The sequence below is a fragment of the Oncorhynchus kisutch genome, linkage group LG21 (genome assembly GCF_002021735.2).
Source record: "Oncorhynchus kisutch isolate 150728-3 linkage group LG21, Okis_V2, whole genome shotgun sequence".
NCBI lineage: Eukaryota > Metazoa > Chordata > Actinopteri > Salmoniformes > Salmonidae > Oncorhynchus > Oncorhynchus kisutch.
The window spans coordinates 23,771,120-23,792,354 of NC_034194.2; the positions used below are offsets into that span (position 1 = coordinate 23,771,120).

The following is a 21,235-nucleotide window of genomic DNA, read 5'->3' on the forward strand; positions in this document are numbered from 1 at the left end:
TGTCAGAGCAAAAACCATGCCATGAGGTCGATGGAATTGTCCGTAGAGCGCCGAGACAGGATTGTGTCGAGGCACAGATCTGGGGAAGGGTACCAAAATATGTCTGCAGCATTGAAGGTCCCCAAGAACAGTGGCCTCTATCATTCTTAAATGGAAAATGTTTGGAACCACCAAGACTCTTCCTAGAGCTGGCCACCTGGCCAAACTGAGCAATCATGTGGAGAAGGGCCTTGGTCAGGGAAGTGACCAAGAACCCAATGGTCACTGACAGAGCTCTAGAGTTTCTCTGTGGAGATGGGAGAACCTTCCAGAAGGACAACCATCTCTGCAGCACTCCACCAATCAGGCCTTTATGTTAGCCACTCCTCAGTAAAAGGTGCATGACAGCCTGCTTGGAGTTTGCCAAAAGGCACCTAAAGGACTCTCAGACCATGAGAAACAAGATTCTCTGGTCTGATGAAACCAAGATTGAACTCTTTGGCCTGAATGCCAATTATCACGTCTGGAGGAAACCTGGCACCATCCCTACAGTGAAGCATGGTGGTGGTAGCATCATGCTGTGGGGATGTTTTTCAGAGGCAGGGACTGGGAGACTAGTCAGGATCGAGGGAAAGATGAATGGAGCAAAGTACTGCGAGATCCTTGATGAAAACCTGCTTCAGAGCGCACAGGACCTCAAACTGGGGTGAAGGTTCACCTTCCAACAGGACAATGACCCTAAGTACACAGCCAAGACAACGCAGGAGTGGCTTTGGGACAAGTCTCTGAATGTCCTTGAGTGGCCCAGCCAGAGCCCGGACTTGAACCTGATCGAACATCTCTGGAGAGACCTGAAAATAGCTGTGCAGCGATGCTCCCCATCCAACTGGACAGAGCTTGAGAGGATCTGCAGAGAAGCATGGAGGACCAATGCGCAGCGTGGTATGTGTTCATGATGAATTTATTAAACACAGAACACTAAAACAATAAAGAGAATGAAACGAAACAGTCCTGTCTGGTGACATACACAAAGACAGAAAACAATCACCCACACCACACAGGTGGGAAAAGGCTACCTAAGTATGATTCTCAATCAGAGACAACGAACGACACCTGCCTCTGATTGAAAACCATACCAGGCCAAACACAAAACCACAACATAGACTACTCACCCAACTCACGCCCTGACCATACTAAAACAAAGACATAACAAGAAGAACTAAGGTCAGAACGTGACACATAGGTGAAACTACCTAAATACAGGTGTGCAAAGCTTGTAGCGTCATACTCAAGAAGACTCGATCGCTCCCAAAAGTGCTTCAACAAAGAACTTTTGTTTGTTTACTTTACTAAGTAAAGGGTCTGAAAACTTTTGTAAATGTGATATCAGTTTTTTAATAGATTTGCAAAAATGTCGAAAAAACTGTTTTTGCTTTGTCATTATTGGGTATTGTGTGTAGATTCATGAGGGGAAAAAACAATTTAATCCATTTTTAGAATAAGACTAACACAACAAAAAGGTGTAAAAAGTCAAGGGGTCAGAATACTTTCCCAATGCACTGTATGTGTCCATTACAATCTACGCAAGAATCAGAATGCATGATTTGTCACCAGAATTATGCTCCATACGGTATGCTACAGTAGAAACGACAACACGATATACAGAAAATAACACACTACCTTTGATTGGAACGCACACATGTCCAAAGTTATTATTTGTAAGGAAAACAACAGTGAAGGCAATGCAAGCACCAGCCAGAAAATGTGCCAGGGGGGAAAGGTTTGTGCTAGACTGCGCAAATGTCTGCATACTTGATCTGGGGAACAACTGGTGAGGTGCTTGGGCTCTCAAAGGGAGAAGTTTGTCCAGTTCAGTAAAGCCTCAAACATAAATTGGCCGCAACAATGAAATGGGCTACTTCTATGTGAATTAATACAACTTGTTATGAAATCATTTAAAATGAACATGTTGAAATATAGCCTATAGATAATTAGCAGGTGGCGTGTGTCTTGGATTGAGGGAAGTGTGGGTTACCAGTCCTGTTTCGTAACTATCCCATTTTTGAAGTGAGTGCATTCTGACATCACGCGCATAAAACAATCTCAGGCTGGGGCGACCGTTAGAGATATTTGGAACTCACATGAGAAAAGGTTAAGCATCAGACAATTCAGTACATATTGTTGATTTTATTAAAACACATAGGGTGTGTCTATAAGGAAAAATATACGTCTTAAAATTTCTACCAATCAACTGGTTGAAAGAAAAGACAACTCTCGGTCGACTAAGATTTTTTGTCAGGGACAGCCCTAATCTGCAACATCAATTGATCATCCATATAACGTCCACTCACTTGGTGCGGATGTCTGGGTCCTCGTAGCTGGAGTGACACATCTCGCTGAAGCGCGAAACAAAGAAGTCATAGCTGCGATGATAAGAAGCAGTGTCCTCCTCAATGTTGGCAAACTTCACAAACTGAGGGAGGGGGAGAGAGGAAGAGAGAGAGGTAAATTAACATTAATCTCCATCAACTGGAGAAGAACACAATAAATCTGTCTCTCTAACTGTCATATTCTTCCGCTTTCTTTGTCTAATATAATCCCAAATCCCAAATTGAATTTTGCAATTAGTTTCTGGGAAAAGAGTAGCACAAAAGCCTCGTATTGAACTGCCAGGCAAAGAACAGATTCTGACTGCCGCTGAAATGTCACCATTTCAACTTTAACACTTTAGCATTTCTTTTCACACCCCTCCCCAATTAACAACTAAACAAAGTGCTCCTCTTGAGAATGGAACAGAGGGAAGCCTTCCTGAAGCCAACCTGTGGTGATGACTTTTTAATTAGATGCCTGATTAAACCCATTCTAATGGACAAACCAGGCTAAACAACTGGAGGTGACCTTGACCGGACCAGACCAGACACAGAGGCTAAAATAGCACCGTGGTTGTGATGTACCCAGGGCTCTAGGATATCTGGTACCACTGTTATTTCAAGTGTGACAATGCAATGTAGTCTAGACTAATGTGTAGTGTTCATTTAAACAGAGATAAATACAAGGAATCTGCATACATAGACAGGATATTTGAATTGAACTGATTTAGGCTCAGTGTATTGAGTCATTTTAGGTGAGTCCTAAAGAGAACAGGAGACCTTCAGTAGCTGTCCTGGACCACTGTGACTGTGGTAATAATCTCTTTCTAATCCCCCCCACTCTCCCTCTGACTCTCCCAATTAAACACCACAGCATGAGGCAAAGACTGATGTGCTGGCTGGTGTATTTAGCAATCATACATAAACACATTACTTTGGGGTCTGTGCTTCTGTGTATGTATCAGTGTATTAGGCGACGTCCCCTCGTCCTGTCCAAACAACGTTGATATAAAGGACACATTGCTAGGCCTAAACAGTGTTAGGCCTAGTTCTTTTTTATCTAGTCTAGGCTGCAATGATTTTCAAATTTGTAGGGCTATGTTTCTGTTGTCCATAAAAATACTCAGATATCAGTTATATAAGCCTACCTTTTAAAGAGGGATATTATAGCTGTATCAAGTGTATTCTATTGTTATTTCATCTTGATCATCTGGGTAAGTGCTTATGCAACATTCTTCCATTAGGCTACTTTCTGACAGTTTCAGACTGTAAAAAGGATTTCACTATAGTATAGCCTGCCTTAGTAATAACTACAGTATAGCCAGCCTTAGTAACTACCGCCTTAGTAAACTACAGTATAGCCTGCCTTAGTAACTACCGCCTTAGTAACTACAGTATAGCCTGCCTTAGTAACTACTGCCGTAGTAACTACAGTATAGCCTGCCTTAGTAACTACTGCCGTAGTAACTACAGTATAGCCTGCCTTAGTAACTACAGTATTTTAAATGATGGCTGACTTGGGAAAGAAAAACAGTTCTTCGGTTTCAGGCTGAATGATAAAGGTGAGCCAGCAGACCTGACTGAAGTCACTTGCAGAATTTGCAAAAAGATGATCAATGCAAAGGATGGACGGACAACAAACCTCCAACATTTACAAGTCCATTATCCTGCGGAGTTCGCTACTCTGAACATGCTGGTTTTCCTTAACAGAAACCTTTAGGTAGGCCTAAGACAAGGTGTAAAAAATAAAAATAAATAAATTGCACTATATTTTATTTTTTAATGTAGCCTATAATTAAAATACAGATGCATCTTATTGGAAAGACATATCCTATAGGATAGGCTCAAATATTGTGCCAAACCTTGAGACTTATTCACACTTTCTTTTGCCGTAATTTAGGTCATTTTCATACTTATTTTGTTTAGGCTACTTTTTTAAATTTTGTAACGTCTAGGCATATATTTAGGATTTTTACAGTTCAATATCCTAATAGGTCTATTCATTTTAGAATTAGCCATTGTTAATTCGTTTAAGTGTTATAAAGAATATTATAAGTAATCATTAGTTTTATCTGATTGCATAATTAGGATTTGTACAGTTCAATAGGCACAAGACAGACAGGATAACAGGCCTATTTGTTTTTAGTCTAAGCCAATGTAGTCAAGTGTTAAGCTATAAAGACTTATAAGCTACATAATCATTTGTTTTATTTGATTGTTGACATTTATATGAACGCACAATTTCGAAGCAATTCAAAATAAAGTAGTTTGTGAGACAAGTATGACAACAATTCATCATTTATAGATGTTTGTTTCCACTTACTGAAAGTGCTGCTGCGGGAGCTTATGCCACGATTGCCCGTTGTGCAATTCAAGGATATCAATAAATACTTTGAAAATATTCTAAATATAAAATGTATAAGTTTAACTTGTATTGACAGTAACCTATGTGTAGGCCTATATTATTGTCTCTTTGGTTTGCAAGGAGGGATTTTCCGATGGCACAATTTATTTAGCCTACATTTTGGTGAAGTAAAGCAGAAACATACCAGGTTTAAACAAACCAGGTTTAAACAAAACTTTCTATTTGATTAGTTTATCTTGCAGATGTTAGTTTTCTCTCTTATTATTGTTGTAATTTTGGCTATTTGCAAAACCCTTTTGAGATGGAACTCTGAGACCTATAGATTCATTCAATGGTTGATCATGAAATAGTAGGCTATGCATATAACAAGTCACATTCAAATCGAATGAGGATTGGGGAGAAAAGGGGAAAATCAAGATCTTAAAACAATAAACAGGGAATAAACTTAAGGTCCCATCGGAATTTATGCACTGCTTTGGTGCTCTCCGCTCTTTCTACAATCTACATTGTTCTCTTGCAATGTGTTAGTCTAACTACCTCATGTGTATTGAACATTTAGGCTATGGCAAATGTGGAAAAGGCCATTTGGCATGGCGCCCTGCTGCATGCTCACTGCGCTGTTGTGCGCTACCAGACTCCAAAGGTGCAGTCAAATTCAAATATGCTAAACCATCGTTTGTGAAATCACAATGTCGTCACCATCGACGATTGCTGTCAAACATTGTCGATAGACAATGTAATCGTAAAATCGTCGAACACTAGTGTGTGTATGAGTATGTGTATCAGTGTGTGTGTAATCCATGGTATCACTAGACAGTGTTGCCAGTGTGGTAAGTCTGTCTCTATGGGTAATGTTATTTCCTTGATACTTCCTGTTCCCTCCTGACCCTGCTGCTCTGACAGCCCTGTCTGATAACACCGATAGCTGCTGCTGGCTGCTATTACACATCAACCAGATAACCATTCTCTCTCTATGCATACCCACGCTCTCCACCTCCTCCCTCCCTGGTAAAAATGTACATTTATGTTTAGATCACAGTCTGGCATCTTCTATTTACATGGCCGTTACTACATTACATTTCCTACAGAATAGACCTGCAATTATATTTCTTTGTGATTCATTGCAGCCAGCTGCTAGTGTGTATTGTCTGATAAAACCAGGCTGTTTATCAAGGTGGGCGTCTTCTATTCTACTCACAGAGTTGGTTCCCAGGATCTGTAGGTTGGGTTTGTCGGCCTCCAGCAGTTTACGGACCATCTTAAGGAAACTCTCCACAAACAGGTTGATGCTCTGACAGTGGCACGCCATCAGCAACTGATCCAGAGCCTCCATAGCTATACACACATACCTGAACACACACACACACGGTAGTTATGCCACACACCATATGTCTTAAGACCATTACATTCAACTAGAATGCAAATGTAGAAAGTAATAGCCATGGTGCATTTTGAGCCGACATGGATGACAGTTGACAGATATCTGTGCAGTATATTCATGGCTCCGGTGTAACTGTGGTGTTGCTCACCCGTAGCGGTGCCTAGCCACGTCCCTGGAGAGCCTCTCTGACAGGTAGGCCCCGATACGGTCCAGCTTCTCTGGAGCTGACAGGGCATAGAACGTCAACTTCTCCATGTTAGCCTTCACCAACCCGTCCTACAGACAGACCGAGAGATCGAGGGTGTGGGGGGGAGAGAGGGAAAGACAAGAGAAAGGTGGAGGATGAAGGTGGAAAAGGGTTAGGTTTGAGTTCTTGGTTCACTGTCTCCACAGAACAAGAATATACTCAAATCAAAATCAAGCTTTATTTATACAGCACATTTCAGACATGGAATGCTATGCGCTTTACAGGAAAAAAATTAACTATTAAAAAAAAGATTAAACATTTACTACACAATAAATGTAAAACATTTTTTTTAAAGAATGACAAACTGAATGACTAAAAAGCACCCTAATAAAATGCAAAGCTAAACATTTATGTTTTAAGTTCTCTTTTAAATATGTCCACCCGTTTCAGCCCCCCTCGGGTTCTCTGGCAGGCTATTCCAGAGGCTGGGGTCATAATAACTAAAGACTGTCTCTCCATGCCTCTTGGTCCCCCTCAGGTTCTCTGGCAGGCTATTCCAGAGGCTGGGGTCATAATAACTAAAGACTGTCTCTCCATGCCTCTTGGTCCCCCTCAGGTTCTCTGGCAGGCTATTCCAGAGGCTGGGGTCATAATAACTAAAGGCTGTCTCTCCATGCCTCTTGGTCCAAGGCTTTGGGGTAGTTAAAAGGTCAGTGCCAGAAGACCTGAGGGACCAACTGGGTACATAACTTAAAAGCATGTCTGACATGTATTGGGGTGCACAATCTTGGATTGATTATAAACCAATAGAATATTTTTTTAATTAATTCTAAAACTTACAGGCAGCCAGTGCAGAGACCTTAAAAGCGGTGTAATGAGTGCGCTCTGGTCTTGGTCAGTACCCGTGCTGCAGCATTCTGTATGTTTTGCAGTTGACCAATGGCTTTCTTGGGTAGACCAGACAGGAGAGCATTACAGTAGTCAAGCCTGCTTATAATAAAAGCATGGAAGAGTGTCTCTGTATCAACCTGAGAGAGAAACAGCTGCAACTTGGCAATGTTCCTCATCTGGTAAAAAGCCATTTCGATTATATTGGTAATGAAATTTTGTTCAGAATCTATAATAACACCTAGGTTTTTACCTGGTGTTTTATCTTTATTGCCAGTGAATTAAAATGTGAGACTCAATTATCTCTCTGTGCTTTGGCTCCAACAATAAGTACCTCAGTCATGTCTTGATTTAGATGGAGGAAGTTGAGGGCCATTCAAGTATTTACATCACTAATACAGTCTAATAATTTATCAGGGGAGCTAAAATAGTTGTAAAGTTGTGTATTGTCTGCATATCAGTGAAAATCAATGCTGTGCTTTCTGATAACGCTGCCAAGGGATAACATAAATAAACTGAATAGTACCAGACCCAAAATGGAACCTTGTGGAACGCCACATGTGATATGCATTTTCTCAGAGTTATGTTCACCAAGGGTGACAGAAAAAGAGGACAACAACACAAGCATGCGGCCATGCCCAAACTCTCGGTCACCCCAACACACACCCCCTCCAGGTCAAACAGTCTGGGCTCAAGGACTAAAATCGTCCACTCCACAGAGTCTGGTGAGATAGCCTCTCATTTACATTTAGACTAGTAATGATCCAATAAAATATAATGAACTTTGCTCACAGGAATTGTCTCCATTGTATATTGTATTTTGGTATTTTATTAGGATCCCCATTAGCTGTTGCAAAAGCAGCTACACTTCCTGGGGTCGACAAAACATAATGTCAATAGACAAGAACAGAATGACATACTTTTTATAAGGCTTGAACTATAAAATGTGTGGTAAAGCATTGAAAATAATACAAAGATAGAATTAAAAAGTCATTACCAGACAGAGCTATACATAACTCTATATGATAAACCAATTAACCTGACTTTGGTCTATTCTCCCAGACTCTGTATTTAGAGTCTGACTCAACGTTATCTGAAGACACTTTTTATCTCCCCTGCAGCCGTGTTAATGTTATCGGAGAGCTCTGGTTAGTCTCATACACACATTCCAGACACACTGTTAGTGTGAATGAGTGAATGATAGAGGGTTGTGGGTCAGTCCCTGGGTGAGGGGATTAGATTAGTTACAGTCTCTGTGACGGGAGCGTAGAACCCAAAATTAGAAACAGACTGGTTTTTGGGGCATGCAGCTCACAATTGACATGCACACACAGCAGAGAAATTAGGTCTCTGCGTTCTGAAATCAGATGTGTTGCTGGCAACAGATCTGACAGGTAGACTGGGATATTTTTATAACGTTCACAAATAAATTAATTCAATCAAGTCATTCTCCTTCACAGATATGGTGATATATGTAGAATATCTTCAATAGTGACTTTCTTCTTTGTCCTTCATATTCTCTCATTGTGACAGGACCAGTAAAAGTAATTCAGAGGTTGCCTGCCAGGAATTCACTTATGTCTGTCTAGTCTTTTCAGATCAGTGAAGATGAGGAGACCACTAGAAATATTGAAATGGCAAAAAGGTCACAGGATGTAGAGCGCATTGCCACAGGAAACAGGAAGTGTCAGTTGAACTCTCACCTCTGGGTCCTCTGGGAAAATGTTGTCCACCAGTCTCTTGTAGCGGGGCCTCAGAGCCCCACAGCAACCACACACCCCTAAAGGAGAGAGGGAAGGAGATACGGAGAGTGGGTGAGTGAGCGAGTGAGATGACAGAAAGACGTATGAATGAATAAATCATGTTTGCAACTGCAGATACCTGACCATGATAAACCACCAATAAAATAAGTCCTCCTTCAAAGAGAGTTAGTGAGACTACAGTGAAAGCTCAGGTTGTTACAGTGCTACATCAAGTCTGTCACCTAGTACACCTTAGTGTCAGCAGCATCCACCTCATGTTGACTGAAGAACACCGTTATTATTGACAAAGTTAAATAAGCCTTGCACAGCTCAAAGATTCATCAAATTTAGACATCCATCTACCCAGGGCTTGGGGGGGAGCGAGAGAGAGAGAACGAGAGAGAGAAAAAAAAAGCTTGGAAAGAACTACACAGCAGCGGAGACTAGAAAGCCTGTCCTTGCACAGTTCTTCAATACCAGTTTTGTCACACAGGCTGAGAAATAGATGCCTTTGTTCTAAGCTCCCTTTAAAAGAGGTCAGATATCTGAAGAATGTGGCCACAAAGGCATTGGAGCACAAAGACACACTGAGACGAGAAAGACTCACCCACATTTTTTTTTTAAAGACATTGTACACACACATTTTTTTTCTCTCGAAAAGACACAGTCACTCAGGTGCCCACACACACACAATCTATACATCACAGTCTCACAATTGACAACCTTGAGGAAAGTTGTGTAACACTGCGGAGGGAAGAAAGCTGTGAGAGCGAGAGAGAGAGAGAAAGAGAAAGAGAGAACGCGCTGGGAGCTGATTGGAGCAGAGAACTCGGCAGTGATGAGTCATAGGGCAGGGGCAGGCAACTAGATTCAGCCGCAGGGAGATTTTTTTCAGAGTGGATGGTCGGGGGGCCGGAACATAATTAATCCCAAAAATAAATATCATACCTTGATTACATTGAGACAAGATCTCATTTATTTTTTATTTGTGGGAATATTTGTGCAGATTTCCTAAATATAACTAATTCCTAGTTAATTCCTAGCCCCCCCCCCCCCCCCCCCCCCCCCCCCCCAATAGACAACCTTGAAATAAGCTTTTAACAATTTCAAATAGGCTTGCCTAACTGAATGAGAAAAAGATAGCTCCCAACAATTTGAAGACAGTCAGGCTGTATACAGATCCTTCCTTCCCTTCCCTCATTCTATCCTTCCTAGTTTATTTTCTTCCTTTCATGAAGATCTTCTTGAACTCTCCACCATATTGCTTTCACCTAGGCTACCCAATCATTATCAATTAATGGTTGTCAATCATCATCAGCGATCACCTCATAGTAGAAAGGAGGAAGGATGCATTTCAAAATTACTCTCACTAGGCAACTGTTCTGTGTCTGTCTATCCCTCTGTCACATCTCTGAGGTGGTATCCTCAGTCATCCTAGCCTTGGGAGTTAAGATAAGATTTAGGCTTAGGGCCTCTGTCTGTGCGTCTGTCAGTAAAGTTTCTGTCATCGTGGTGTTAAACGCCCCCGTAAGGCTCTGCTAGCTGCAAGCAGCCGCTATCTCCAGCTCTCTATCCGCCCTCCCTGCTGCTATTCTTAGCTTTCCTCCTCTCCTCCATCACTTCCAACTCTAAATGACTCTTCTCCTCTCCTTTACACCCTCCATCCCTTCCTCGCCCATCTTGGCTGGGGGCCCTGGAGTAAGAGTCACCACTGAATTAATGACTGCATCAGGGTCCCCGGTGAAGAAAGCAGGGAGGATTGAGGGATGGGTGGAGGTGGGTCCTGTGAGTGAGTCACTGAGAAGTGCTACTGTACATACTGCAAGTCTGTCCCCCGAGGAACAAACTTTGTGTGGAACACACATACACAGTGATATTACCAAAATATAATATCACGGTATTTAAAAAAAACAAAAAAAAACATCATAACGTAAATAATATGAATAATAAATAATAATAATAAAAGTTGTACATTTGCTTTATGAGTAGTGAGTGATCCCAGGGTATCAACACATAGACTCATTGAAATCACTTAGAATGTTTATCCATTCTGATTGTTTTAAACTCTTCAATTTAACTTTAAGCAAAAGTACATTTCTGCGTTTATCACCTTCTGCATTTCCTGCACTTATTTGAGAATTTCCAAACTGCCATGTAGGGCTGCACGATATGGGCAAGCAACAATGTTGATGACAACAATGCTTTTTTCACTTTGCTTCTTAATATAAATCCACTAGTGCTCTGTAATTACACTATTGGTTTGTGTTTTTTTACATCTGAAAATGGTTAGTTTGTATTTTCTTATCAAGTTGGACCTAATTTGTGTTAGCCGCTAATGCTAATCACTAGTTACACTTTTTTTCCCTACCCTGACACAATAACTACTCCCTGGCATTTTAATTCGTTGTCATGCCAAACAACTGTATTCAAAGAGCCCACTATTCTATAGAATTAGAATAATCATTCTATTTCCATGATTCCAACAGTTTACCCAAATGTTTTGCACTAAATCGCAAGTCAAATCACAATTGCAACATTTAGTAAACAATAAGGCCTAGATTGTAGCTGCATTGACCATGCAGACTGAACACAAGTGTCTCGTGATCGAGGAACAACAAATGCACTCCTTGAGTGACAGGGGGCGGGGCTAGGTCTGTGTGGAAAGTGGCTTGGAGAGAGAGAGAGCAGAGAGAGAGAGCAAAGAGAGCAGAGAGAGAGGACTCAAGTAGCAGAGTATACTACAAAAATGGACGTTACACACTTTGTATCGCATTTAACAGACCAAACAGACCAAACCAGTCCGTGCATCAATACCGGTATATAGGAAAACACGGTATACCGCCCAGCCCTAACTGTGTGTAAGGGTGTATGTGTGGAGGTTCATAGTTTGGTTGGGGGAAAGGGTTGCACATTGGGAAAGGGATGGACATTGGGGACTTCTGTTTTGTTGTTGAGGGGGGTGAATAAAAATGTGGTGAATAACAATTCTCTTGACAGCAGTGCAGCATATTGGTGGGTGCTGTACTGAACTAGCCTATAAAGGTGTGGGCTGGTTGGAGGCAGTACGGAAGAGGGAGCTAGGAATGGTAGAATCGTCAGGAGAGTATAGGGGGTGGATGCTAGATGGTAGTTGTGACATTGCAGCACAGCGAGGGGTCTCTGGCTGTCCATTCACACTCACAGTAAACAGGTTTATTACAGCTGTGCGTACGTCATGTTCCTCTGCTCTCCTACACCAACACACAATAACACACACACAGCGAGAGCGAGACAAAAGAGAAAGCAAGAAAGGGGTGGAAAGTGCACAGCAAACTCCACAACTGTACAGCAGCCAGTGAGTCTAGGCCCGCGACCCCAGTTTGATATCTGAAAATTCTCGTGACCCCAACCATGTGAATTTTAATTGGTAATTAACAGCCAATGTTTACTTTTTTAATGTGGGGCTATGGAAGTCTTTCTGATGGTCTTCTCATCTCACCATCACATACTTTTAATGTGGGGCTATGGAAGTCTTTCTGATGGTCTTCTCATCTCACCATCACATACTTTTAATGTGGGGCTATGGAAGTCTTTCTGATGGTCTTCTCATCTCACCATCACATACTTTTAATGTGGGGCTATGGAAGTCTTTCTGATGGTCTTCTCATCTCACCATCACATACTTTTAATGTGGGGCTATGGAAGTCTTTCTGATGGTCTTCTCATCTCACCATCACATACTTTTAATGTGGGGCTATGGAAGTCTTTCTGATGGTCTTCTCATCTCACCATCACATACTTTTAATGTGGGGCTATGACAGTCAATTGCAAATTAGTCTGACTTAATATAGCTCACCACCACTAATGAGTTGGGTGTGCTTGATGCATATCGCGAGGAGCTTTTCAAAGTCAGATGGCGAGGTCGCACGTCATCCCTGCTGTCACATCCAACCTGGATCGATATTTGTTTTTAACGCAGACGATGGTGCTTTCAAGACAACTGGGAACTCTGAAAAATATAAGGTCAAACCATGACGTCAGTGATCTTCAGGTCAGAAAGTCAGAGCTCTAGAAGAATGGGAGAAACTCCTCAAATACAGTGTGTCAAGCTTATAGCATCAATACCCAAGAAGACTCGAGGCTGTAATCACTGCCAAAGGTGCTTCAACAAAAGTACTCAGTAAAAGGGACTGAATACTTATTTAAAATGTGATATATTTAAATGTTTTTATTAATTTGCAAACATGTCAAAAAACGTGTTTTTGCTTTGTCATTATGGGGTATTGTATATTCCTGAGGGAATACAATTATTTAATACATTTTAGAATAAGGCTGTATAACATAACAAAATGAGGAAAAAAGGCATCTTAATACTTTCTGAATGAGCTGTATATGCAAAAAAGAAAAGAAAGACCACAAATAGTTTCCTGATCATCCGTGTAGATCTCGCAGATATAGGACAGACACTTCAGAACAAACGTCCTTTAGATTTTCTGTTCCATGTCGTGAATCTGTTATTCAATACATTTCTACGGGCTAATAGCAGTAATGTCAAATTTAAAAAAAAATGTAATACCTTATTAAGGGGTCTTAAAAATTATACACCAAGTATCATAAGCTATTTGATATGACCATCTTAAAACAATTCCATATGTTAACCCCACCAGACACACGCCATCAGTCCAGTAAAAAAAAAAAAGAAGCCAATTATTATGCTCACTTAGCTGTGCCTCACAAGTAATCAGTGTTGCTTCCTAAACGGACAGTTTGATTTCACAGAAGTGTGATTGACTTGAAGTTACATTGTGTTGTTTAAGTGTTCCCTTTATTTTTTTGAGCAGTGTATGTACAGTTGAAGTGGGAAGTTTACATACATTTAGGTTAAAGTGATTAAAACTCGTTTTTCAACCACTTTACCAATGTCTTGTTAACCTCTCTAGGGTAGGGGGCAGCATTCGGAATTTTGGATGAAAAGCATGCCCAAATTAAACGGCCTGCTACTCGGGCCCAGAACATATGATATGCATATAACTGGTAGATTTGGATAGAAAACTCCAAAGAGTTTCCAAAACTGTTAAAATAGTGTCTGTGAGTATAACAGAACTGATTTGGCAGGTGAAAACCTGAGAAAAATACATTCAGGAAGTTGTTTTGTTTTTGTAGTTCTCTATTCAATGCCATTACAGTATCCATTGACTTAGGACTCAATTTGCAGTTCCTATGCCTTCCACTAGATGTCAACAGTCTTTAGAAATGGTTTCAGGCTTGTATTCTTATAAATGAGGGAGTAAGACCAGTCTGAATGAGTGGACCCTGACGTGTCACATAGCTTTTTCATGCGCAATGCCGAGAGAGTGCATTTCTTGTTTACCTTTTATATTGACGACGTTATTGTCCGGTTGAAATATTATAGATCATTTAGGCTAAAAACAACCTGAGGATTGAATATAAACATCGTTTGACATGTTTCTATGAACTTCTGTTTTGACTGCGTTTGAGCCTGTGGATTACTGAAGAAAACGCACGAACAAAACTGAGGTTTTTGGATATAAACAGACTATCAAACAAAAGGAACATTTATTGAGTAAATGAACATCTTCTGAGTGCCACCATATGAAGATCATTAAAGGTAAGGGATGAATTTTCTCTCTCTTTCTGAGTTTTGTAACGCTTCTGCTTGGCTGGTTACTGTTTGTAATAATTTGTCAACTGGGCTATGTTCTCAAATAATCGTACGGTATGCTTTCGCCGTAAAGCATTTTTTGAATCTGACACCGTGGTTGGATTCACAAGAAGTTCATCTTTAAACCTATGTAAAATATGTTTTGTTTTCTGACTTTTTATAAATTAGTATTTCTGTATTTGAATTTGGCGCTCTGCAATCTCACTGGATGTTGGCCAGATGGGACGCTAGCGTCCCACATACCCTAGAGAAGTTAACAAACTATAGTTTTGGCAAGTCGGTTAGGACATCTACTATGTGCATGACACAAGTAATTTTTCCAACAATTGTTTACAGACAGATTATTTCACTGTATCACAATTCCAGTGGGTCATAAGTTTACATACACTAAGTTGACTGTGTCTTTAAACAGCTTGGAAAATTCCAGAAAATTATGTCATGGCTTTAGAAGCTTCTGATAGGCTAATTGACATCATTTGAGTCAATTGGAGGTGTATCTGTGGATGTACTTCAAGGCATACCTTCAAACTCATTGCCTCTTTACTTGACATCATGGGAAAATCAAAAGAAATCAGCTAAGACCTCAGAAAAAACATTGTAGACCTCCACAAGTCTGGTTCATCCTTGGGAGCAATTTCCAAATGCCTGAACGTACCATGTTCATCTGTAAAAACAATAGTACACAAGTATAAACACCATGGGACCACGCTGCCGTCATACCGCTCAGGAAGGAGACACGGTCTGTCTCCTAGAGATGAATGTACTTTGCTGCGAAAAGTGCAAATCAATCCCAGAACAACAGCAAAGGACCTTGTGAAGATGCTGAAGGAAACAGGTACAAAAGTATCTATATCCACAGTAAAACTAATCCTATATCGACATAACCTGAAAGGCCGCACAGCAAGGGAGAAGCCACTGCTCCAAAACCACCATAAAAAAGCCAGACTACGGTTTGCAACTGCACATGAGGACAAAGATCATACTTTTTGGAGAAATGTCCTCTGGTCTGATGAAACTAAAAATATAACTATTTGGCCATAATGACCTTTGTTATGTTTGGAGGAAAAGGGGGGAGGCTTCAAGCCGAAGAACACCATCCCAACCGTGAAGCTCGGGGGTGGCATCATCATGTTGTGGGGGTGGTTTGCCGCAGGAGGGACTGGTGCACTTCACATTATGTGGATATATTGAAGCAACATCTCAAGACATCAGTCAGGAAGTTAAAGCTTGGTCACAAATGGGTCTTCCAAATGGACCCCAAGCATACTTCTAAAGTTGTAGCAAAATGGCTTAAGGACAACAAAGTCAAGGTATTGGAGTGGCCATCACAAAGCCCTGACCTCAATCCTATGGAAAATTTGTGGGCAGAACTGAAAAAGCTTGTGCGAGCAAGGAGGCCTACAAACCTGACTCAGTTACAGCAGCACTGTCAGGAGGAATGGGCCAAAATTCACCTAACTTATTGTGGGAAGCTTGTGAAAGGCTACCCAAAACATTTGACCCAAGTTAAACAATTTAAAGGCAATGCTACCAAATACTAATTGAGTGCATGTAAACTTCTGACCCACTGGGAATGTGATGAAATAAATAAAAGCTGAAATAAATCTCTACAATTATCATACATTTCACATTCTTAAAATAAAGTGGTGATCCTAACTGACCTAAGACGGGGAATCTTTACTAGGATTAAATGTCAGGAATTGTGAAAAACTGAGTTTAAATGTATTTGGCAAAGGTGTACATAAACTTCCGACTTCAACTAATATATATATATATGTCAGTGCATTCTGATTTTGATAGGTTGTTGTGCTCGTAGTTATGCATACTCCTCGTACTTTTCTCATTCGTGTGAGAAAGAGAGAGATTGAGGGGAGGTAGAGAGGAAGAGGGGGGTAGAGAGAGCTGGAGAGGGGTTGAAAGAAGGATAGAGTGAGCAGGAACGAAGGAGACAAAAATAGACAAATGGAAGAAGAGAAAGAGAGAGACAAACCTAACCTAAAGAGAAATACATGGACTTAGTACACAGACAGACAGGGAGGGAATGTCATCAACAGCTCTTCTCGTTGTCTTATCTGCACCTGCTGTCACAAAGCTGCTCTGTGTTTTTCCAAAGACACGTGGCCTGCAAATGTGAGCAAGTATACCCTAGTCCCCATCAGCACTTTATCCTGCTATCAATATCAGGAAATAGAGAGCTTTTAAATCTTTCCATGGCTGTGCGTGTGCGCATATGGTCTCCCAAAGCCTTATCCATCTGCTACTTCAACAGAACTGCTACTCACTCCCCTGCGTGAGATTGATTGCCCTCTGCTATGTGTACATCTTTAAAATGTGTGTGTCTGAAGTCAACCATTTGAACTGGAGCGTGCCCAATTTGACTGGAGCGTGGAGCGAGATTCCCAAAGGATGGAGCCTCAAGGCCGCTCCAATTTCACTCCAGTAGTGCTCACTTCACGAGCTCAGGCATGCCCACCCCAGCACGCATTTGTAGTCTACTTGTGTGCTGCTATGGCCCCTTGCTTTAGCTACTGTCATGGAGTTCACTAAATATTTTCATAAAGAAACTGATAAAACACACAGATGCTAAACCAAGGTGACGTACAAAGATGAGGACCAAGAGCAAGAGAGGGAGTGCAGTGATGTAGTGTCCACAACTAAAGAATCACTGTGGAATCTGAAAAGACACTCATCAAATCAAATGTTATTTGTCACAAGCGCCGAATGCAATTGGTGTAGACTAGAGGTAGACTAGAGGTAATTAGGGCCGATTTCAAGTTTTCATAACCATCGGAAATCTGTACTTTTTGACGGTGACTTTGCCGAGATACATATCTATATATATATATATATATATATATATATATACATACATATCTACATATACATATATATATATATATATATATATACATACATATATATATATATATATATATATGTATGTATGTATATGTAGATATGTATGTATATATATATATATATATATATAGATATGTATCTCGGCAAAGTCACCGTCAAAAAGTACAGATTTCCGATGGTTTTTTATATATACATACATATCTACATATACATACACATATATATATATATATATATATATATATATAAAAAAATTGTTTTTTTACACCTTTATTTAACTAGGCAAGTCAGTTAACTTCTTATGGCTGGGGGGGGCAGTATTGAGTAGCTTGGATGAATAAGTTGCCCAAACTAAACAGCCTGCTCCTCAGTCTCAGTTGCTAATATATGCATATTATTATTAGTATTGAATAGAAAACTCTAAAGTTTCCAAAACTGTCAAAATATTGTCTGTGAGTATAACAGAACTGATATTGCAGGTGAAGCCCTGAGGAAAATCAAACCAGGAAATGGCTTCTATTTTGAAAACTCCATGTTCCATAGCCTGCCTTTACTCCATTTAAAGGGATATCAACCAGATTCCTTTTCATACTGCTTCCTCAAGGTGTCAACAGTCTTTAGACATAGTTTCAGGCTTTTATTTAGAAAAATGAGCGAGAACGATAACATTGCGTCATTGTATGGCTGGGTGCCAGCAGCGTTTTGTATGCGTAACAGAGTTTGGGCTGCCATTGCCTTTCCCTCTCCTACTGATAAAGACAGTTGCGGTTGATATATTATCAATTATATATTTTAAATAACAACCTGAGGATTGATTATAAAAAACGTTTGACATGTTTCTGTGGACATTATGGAAACTATTTGGAATTTGTCTGCGTTGTCGTGACCACTCTTTCCTGTGGATTTCTGAACATAACGCGCCAAACAAACGGAGGTATTTTGGATATAAAAATAATCTTTATGGAACAAAAGGAACATTTATTGTGTAACTGGGAGTCTCGTGAGTGAAAACATCCGAAGATCAAAGGTAAACGATTAATTTGATTGCTTTTCGTGACCAAGCTACTTAATGCTAAGTGTACATAATGTTTTGTCGAGCGATCAAACTTAAACGCTTGTATTGCTTTCGCTGTAAAGCATATTATCAAAATCTGACACGACAGGTGGATTAACAAAAGGCTAAGCTGTGTTTTCCTATATTGCACTTGTGATTTCATGAATATAAATATTTTTAGTAATATTGTTTGAATGTGGCGCGATGCAATTCAGCGGTTGTTGATGACAATTATCCCGTTAACGGGATTGCAGCCATAACAAGTTAACAGCACATTCTTATTTTCAATGACTGCCTAGGAATGGTGGGTTAACTGCCTTGTTCAGGGGCACAACGAGAGATTTTTACCTTGTCAGCTCAGACTTGGAGTAGTTGTTCCCCTTGCTCTGCATGGGTAACGCTGCTTCGAGGGTGGCCCAAAAAAAATTGATCTCTGAAATGTTTAGTTCATTTTTGTTCTATTATCTGTATAACATAATAGACTTTGGTCCAATAGGCCTGGCCCATTCCCACGTTCAAGGAGCTTTCCGTTTTGATTAGGTTTTGCCTAAAGACTTTCGCCTAAAAACTTTTAGGCCTACGTATAATTATTATAATTTTTTTCCCTTCCTCCGCATCTCTGCCCAGAAAAAGGGTGTTTAGCATCCCCAGTGGCTCAGCCAGTGTAGAGAGGATATTCTCCACTGCTTGCCTGCTCTCCAGACACCATTGCATGAGCATGAAGCCACAGACTGGCCAAACTCGTGTTTCTAAAGATGAATTCAAAAAAGGCACCAAGTCATTTTTTTTGTTTAACTTGTATTTAATTCTAAGTCACAGCGTACAGTATATGCACAATTTATAGAATTATTTAATACAATGAAATGTTGTTTAAATGCTGTGCGCTTTAGGTCCCTACCAGCCTATTGTGTCGCACTCGCAAATGCTTCAATGTATTTCTTTGCAGGCTATAGCCTTGAAAGAATAGACAGACAATTTATTTTCGTTCCTTAGGCTCCCTGTCTGGCTCCTGACCAATTTAGAGTGTTTATATGCGGTTTAATATGACATGTAGCCAATTTGAAATGATGTTTGCTTCTTAAAAATGCTCACATGGTCTGGTGTGAAGTAATTATGTGTGTGTGTGTGTGTGGCAGGCCCATGTCCTGAGAAGTATCGTGACCAAATGACATCACACACTCCCTACCTACTGTGCTCAGCACGCTTCACTGTAACCAGTGCATACTGCAAAGATAATCCAGCACATTATTGTATGCTACATGCACAGCAATCATATACACACTCTGTACTCTGCTCACCATGATGGTTAAAAGCGGGGAGCCTTCAGGGCCATTACATAAGGGGGAGGGGGGGGGTAGAGAGAGAGAGAGAGAGAGACACACACACACACACACACACACACACCACTTCTTTTCTATTTTTATCAGCACAGAGAGCAACCAAACATCACTAAATCTACAGCCCCACCCAGACACAGACCAAGTAGAGGAGAGTATAATGGTCTGTAGCTCCAGTCTCTGTTAAAGTCATTAACAGGAAATAGAGACAGAGTACCATTGAGTGCCACTCAGGCCACACACAGACACAGAAACACGAGAGCCTCCGTCACCGTTTGACAGACTTCCGTGTGACTTTTGACATTAATCGATCAAAGTCTGCTGCTGAAAAACTTGTGTTATGGCGTTACACCCACTGCTATATTGTGGATAAAGAGTTACTTGTCTAACAGAACACAGAGGGTGTTCGTTAATGGAAGTCTCAAATATAATCCAGTTAGAATTGGGAATTCCCCGGGGCAGCTGTTTATGTCCCTTTCTTTTTTCAATTGTTACTAATGACATGCCACTGACTGAGTAAAGCCAGAGTGTCTATGTATGCGGATGACTCAACACTATACACGTCAGCTACTACAGCGACTGAAATGACTGCAGCACTCAAAAGAGCTGCAGTTAGTTTCAGAGTGGGTGGCAAGGAATAAGTTAGCCCTAAATATTTCTAAAACTGAAAGCATTGTATTTGGAACAAACCTCACTAAACCCTTAAACCTCAAATAAATAAATGTGGAAATTGAGCAAGTTCAGATGACTAAACTGCTTGGAGTAACCCTAGATTGTAAACTGTTATGGTCAAAATATATTGATGCAGTAGTAGCTAAGATAGTGATAAGTCTGTCTATAATAAAGCAATGCTCTGCCTTCTTAACAACACTATCAACAAGGCAGGTCCTACAGGCCCTAGATTTGTCGCACCTTGCCTACTGTTCAGTCGTGTGGTCAGGTGACACAAAAAAAAGGACTTTGCCAATTGCAATTGGCTCAGAACAGGGCAGCACGGCTGGCCCTTGGATGTTCACAGAGAGCTAATAATAATATGCATGTCAATCTCTCCTGGCTGAATGTTGCGGAGAGAATCTTCATCACTACTTTTATTTATGAGAGGTATTGACATGTTGAATGGGCCGAGCTGTCTGTCTAAACTACTGGCACACAACTCGGACACCATGCATACCCAACAAGAGGTCTTTTCACAGTCCCCAAGTCCAGAACAGACTATGGGAGGCACACAGGACTACAAGGAACTCTATTCCACATCAAGTAACTGACGCAAGCAGTACTTTTAGATATTTTAAAAAACCTAATGGAACAGAGGGGACTGTGAAGCAACACAAACATTGGAGCACACACACACGCACACATGGGTTTAGTGCTGTAGATGTGGTAGAGTAGGGGCCTGAGGGCACCCAGTGTGT

The 21,235-nt window shown here is 40.7% G+C and overlaps 1 protein-coding gene across 3 annotated transcripts in view; it reads right to left on the minus strand.

Moving 5' to 3' along the window:
- Positions 1-21,235, minus strand: part of LOC109866523 (protein EFR3 homolog B) — a 61,789-nt gene that overhangs the window by 31,511 nt on the left and 9,043 nt on the right. For all 3 annotated transcript variants that reach the window (XM_020455232.2, XM_020455231.2, XM_020455233.2), the window contains 4 exons: positions 8,873-8,949; positions 6,243-6,370; positions 5,912-6,062; positions 2,331-2,452 (listed from right to left, as the gene is read on the minus strand). In XM_020455232.2, the coding sequence (XP_020310821.1) occupies positions 2,331-2,452; positions 5,912-6,062; positions 6,243-6,370; positions 8,873-8,949 (478 nt within the window). The remainder of the gene's footprint in view (positions 1-2,330; positions 2,453-5,911; positions 6,063-6,242; positions 6,371-8,872; positions 8,950-21,235) is intronic.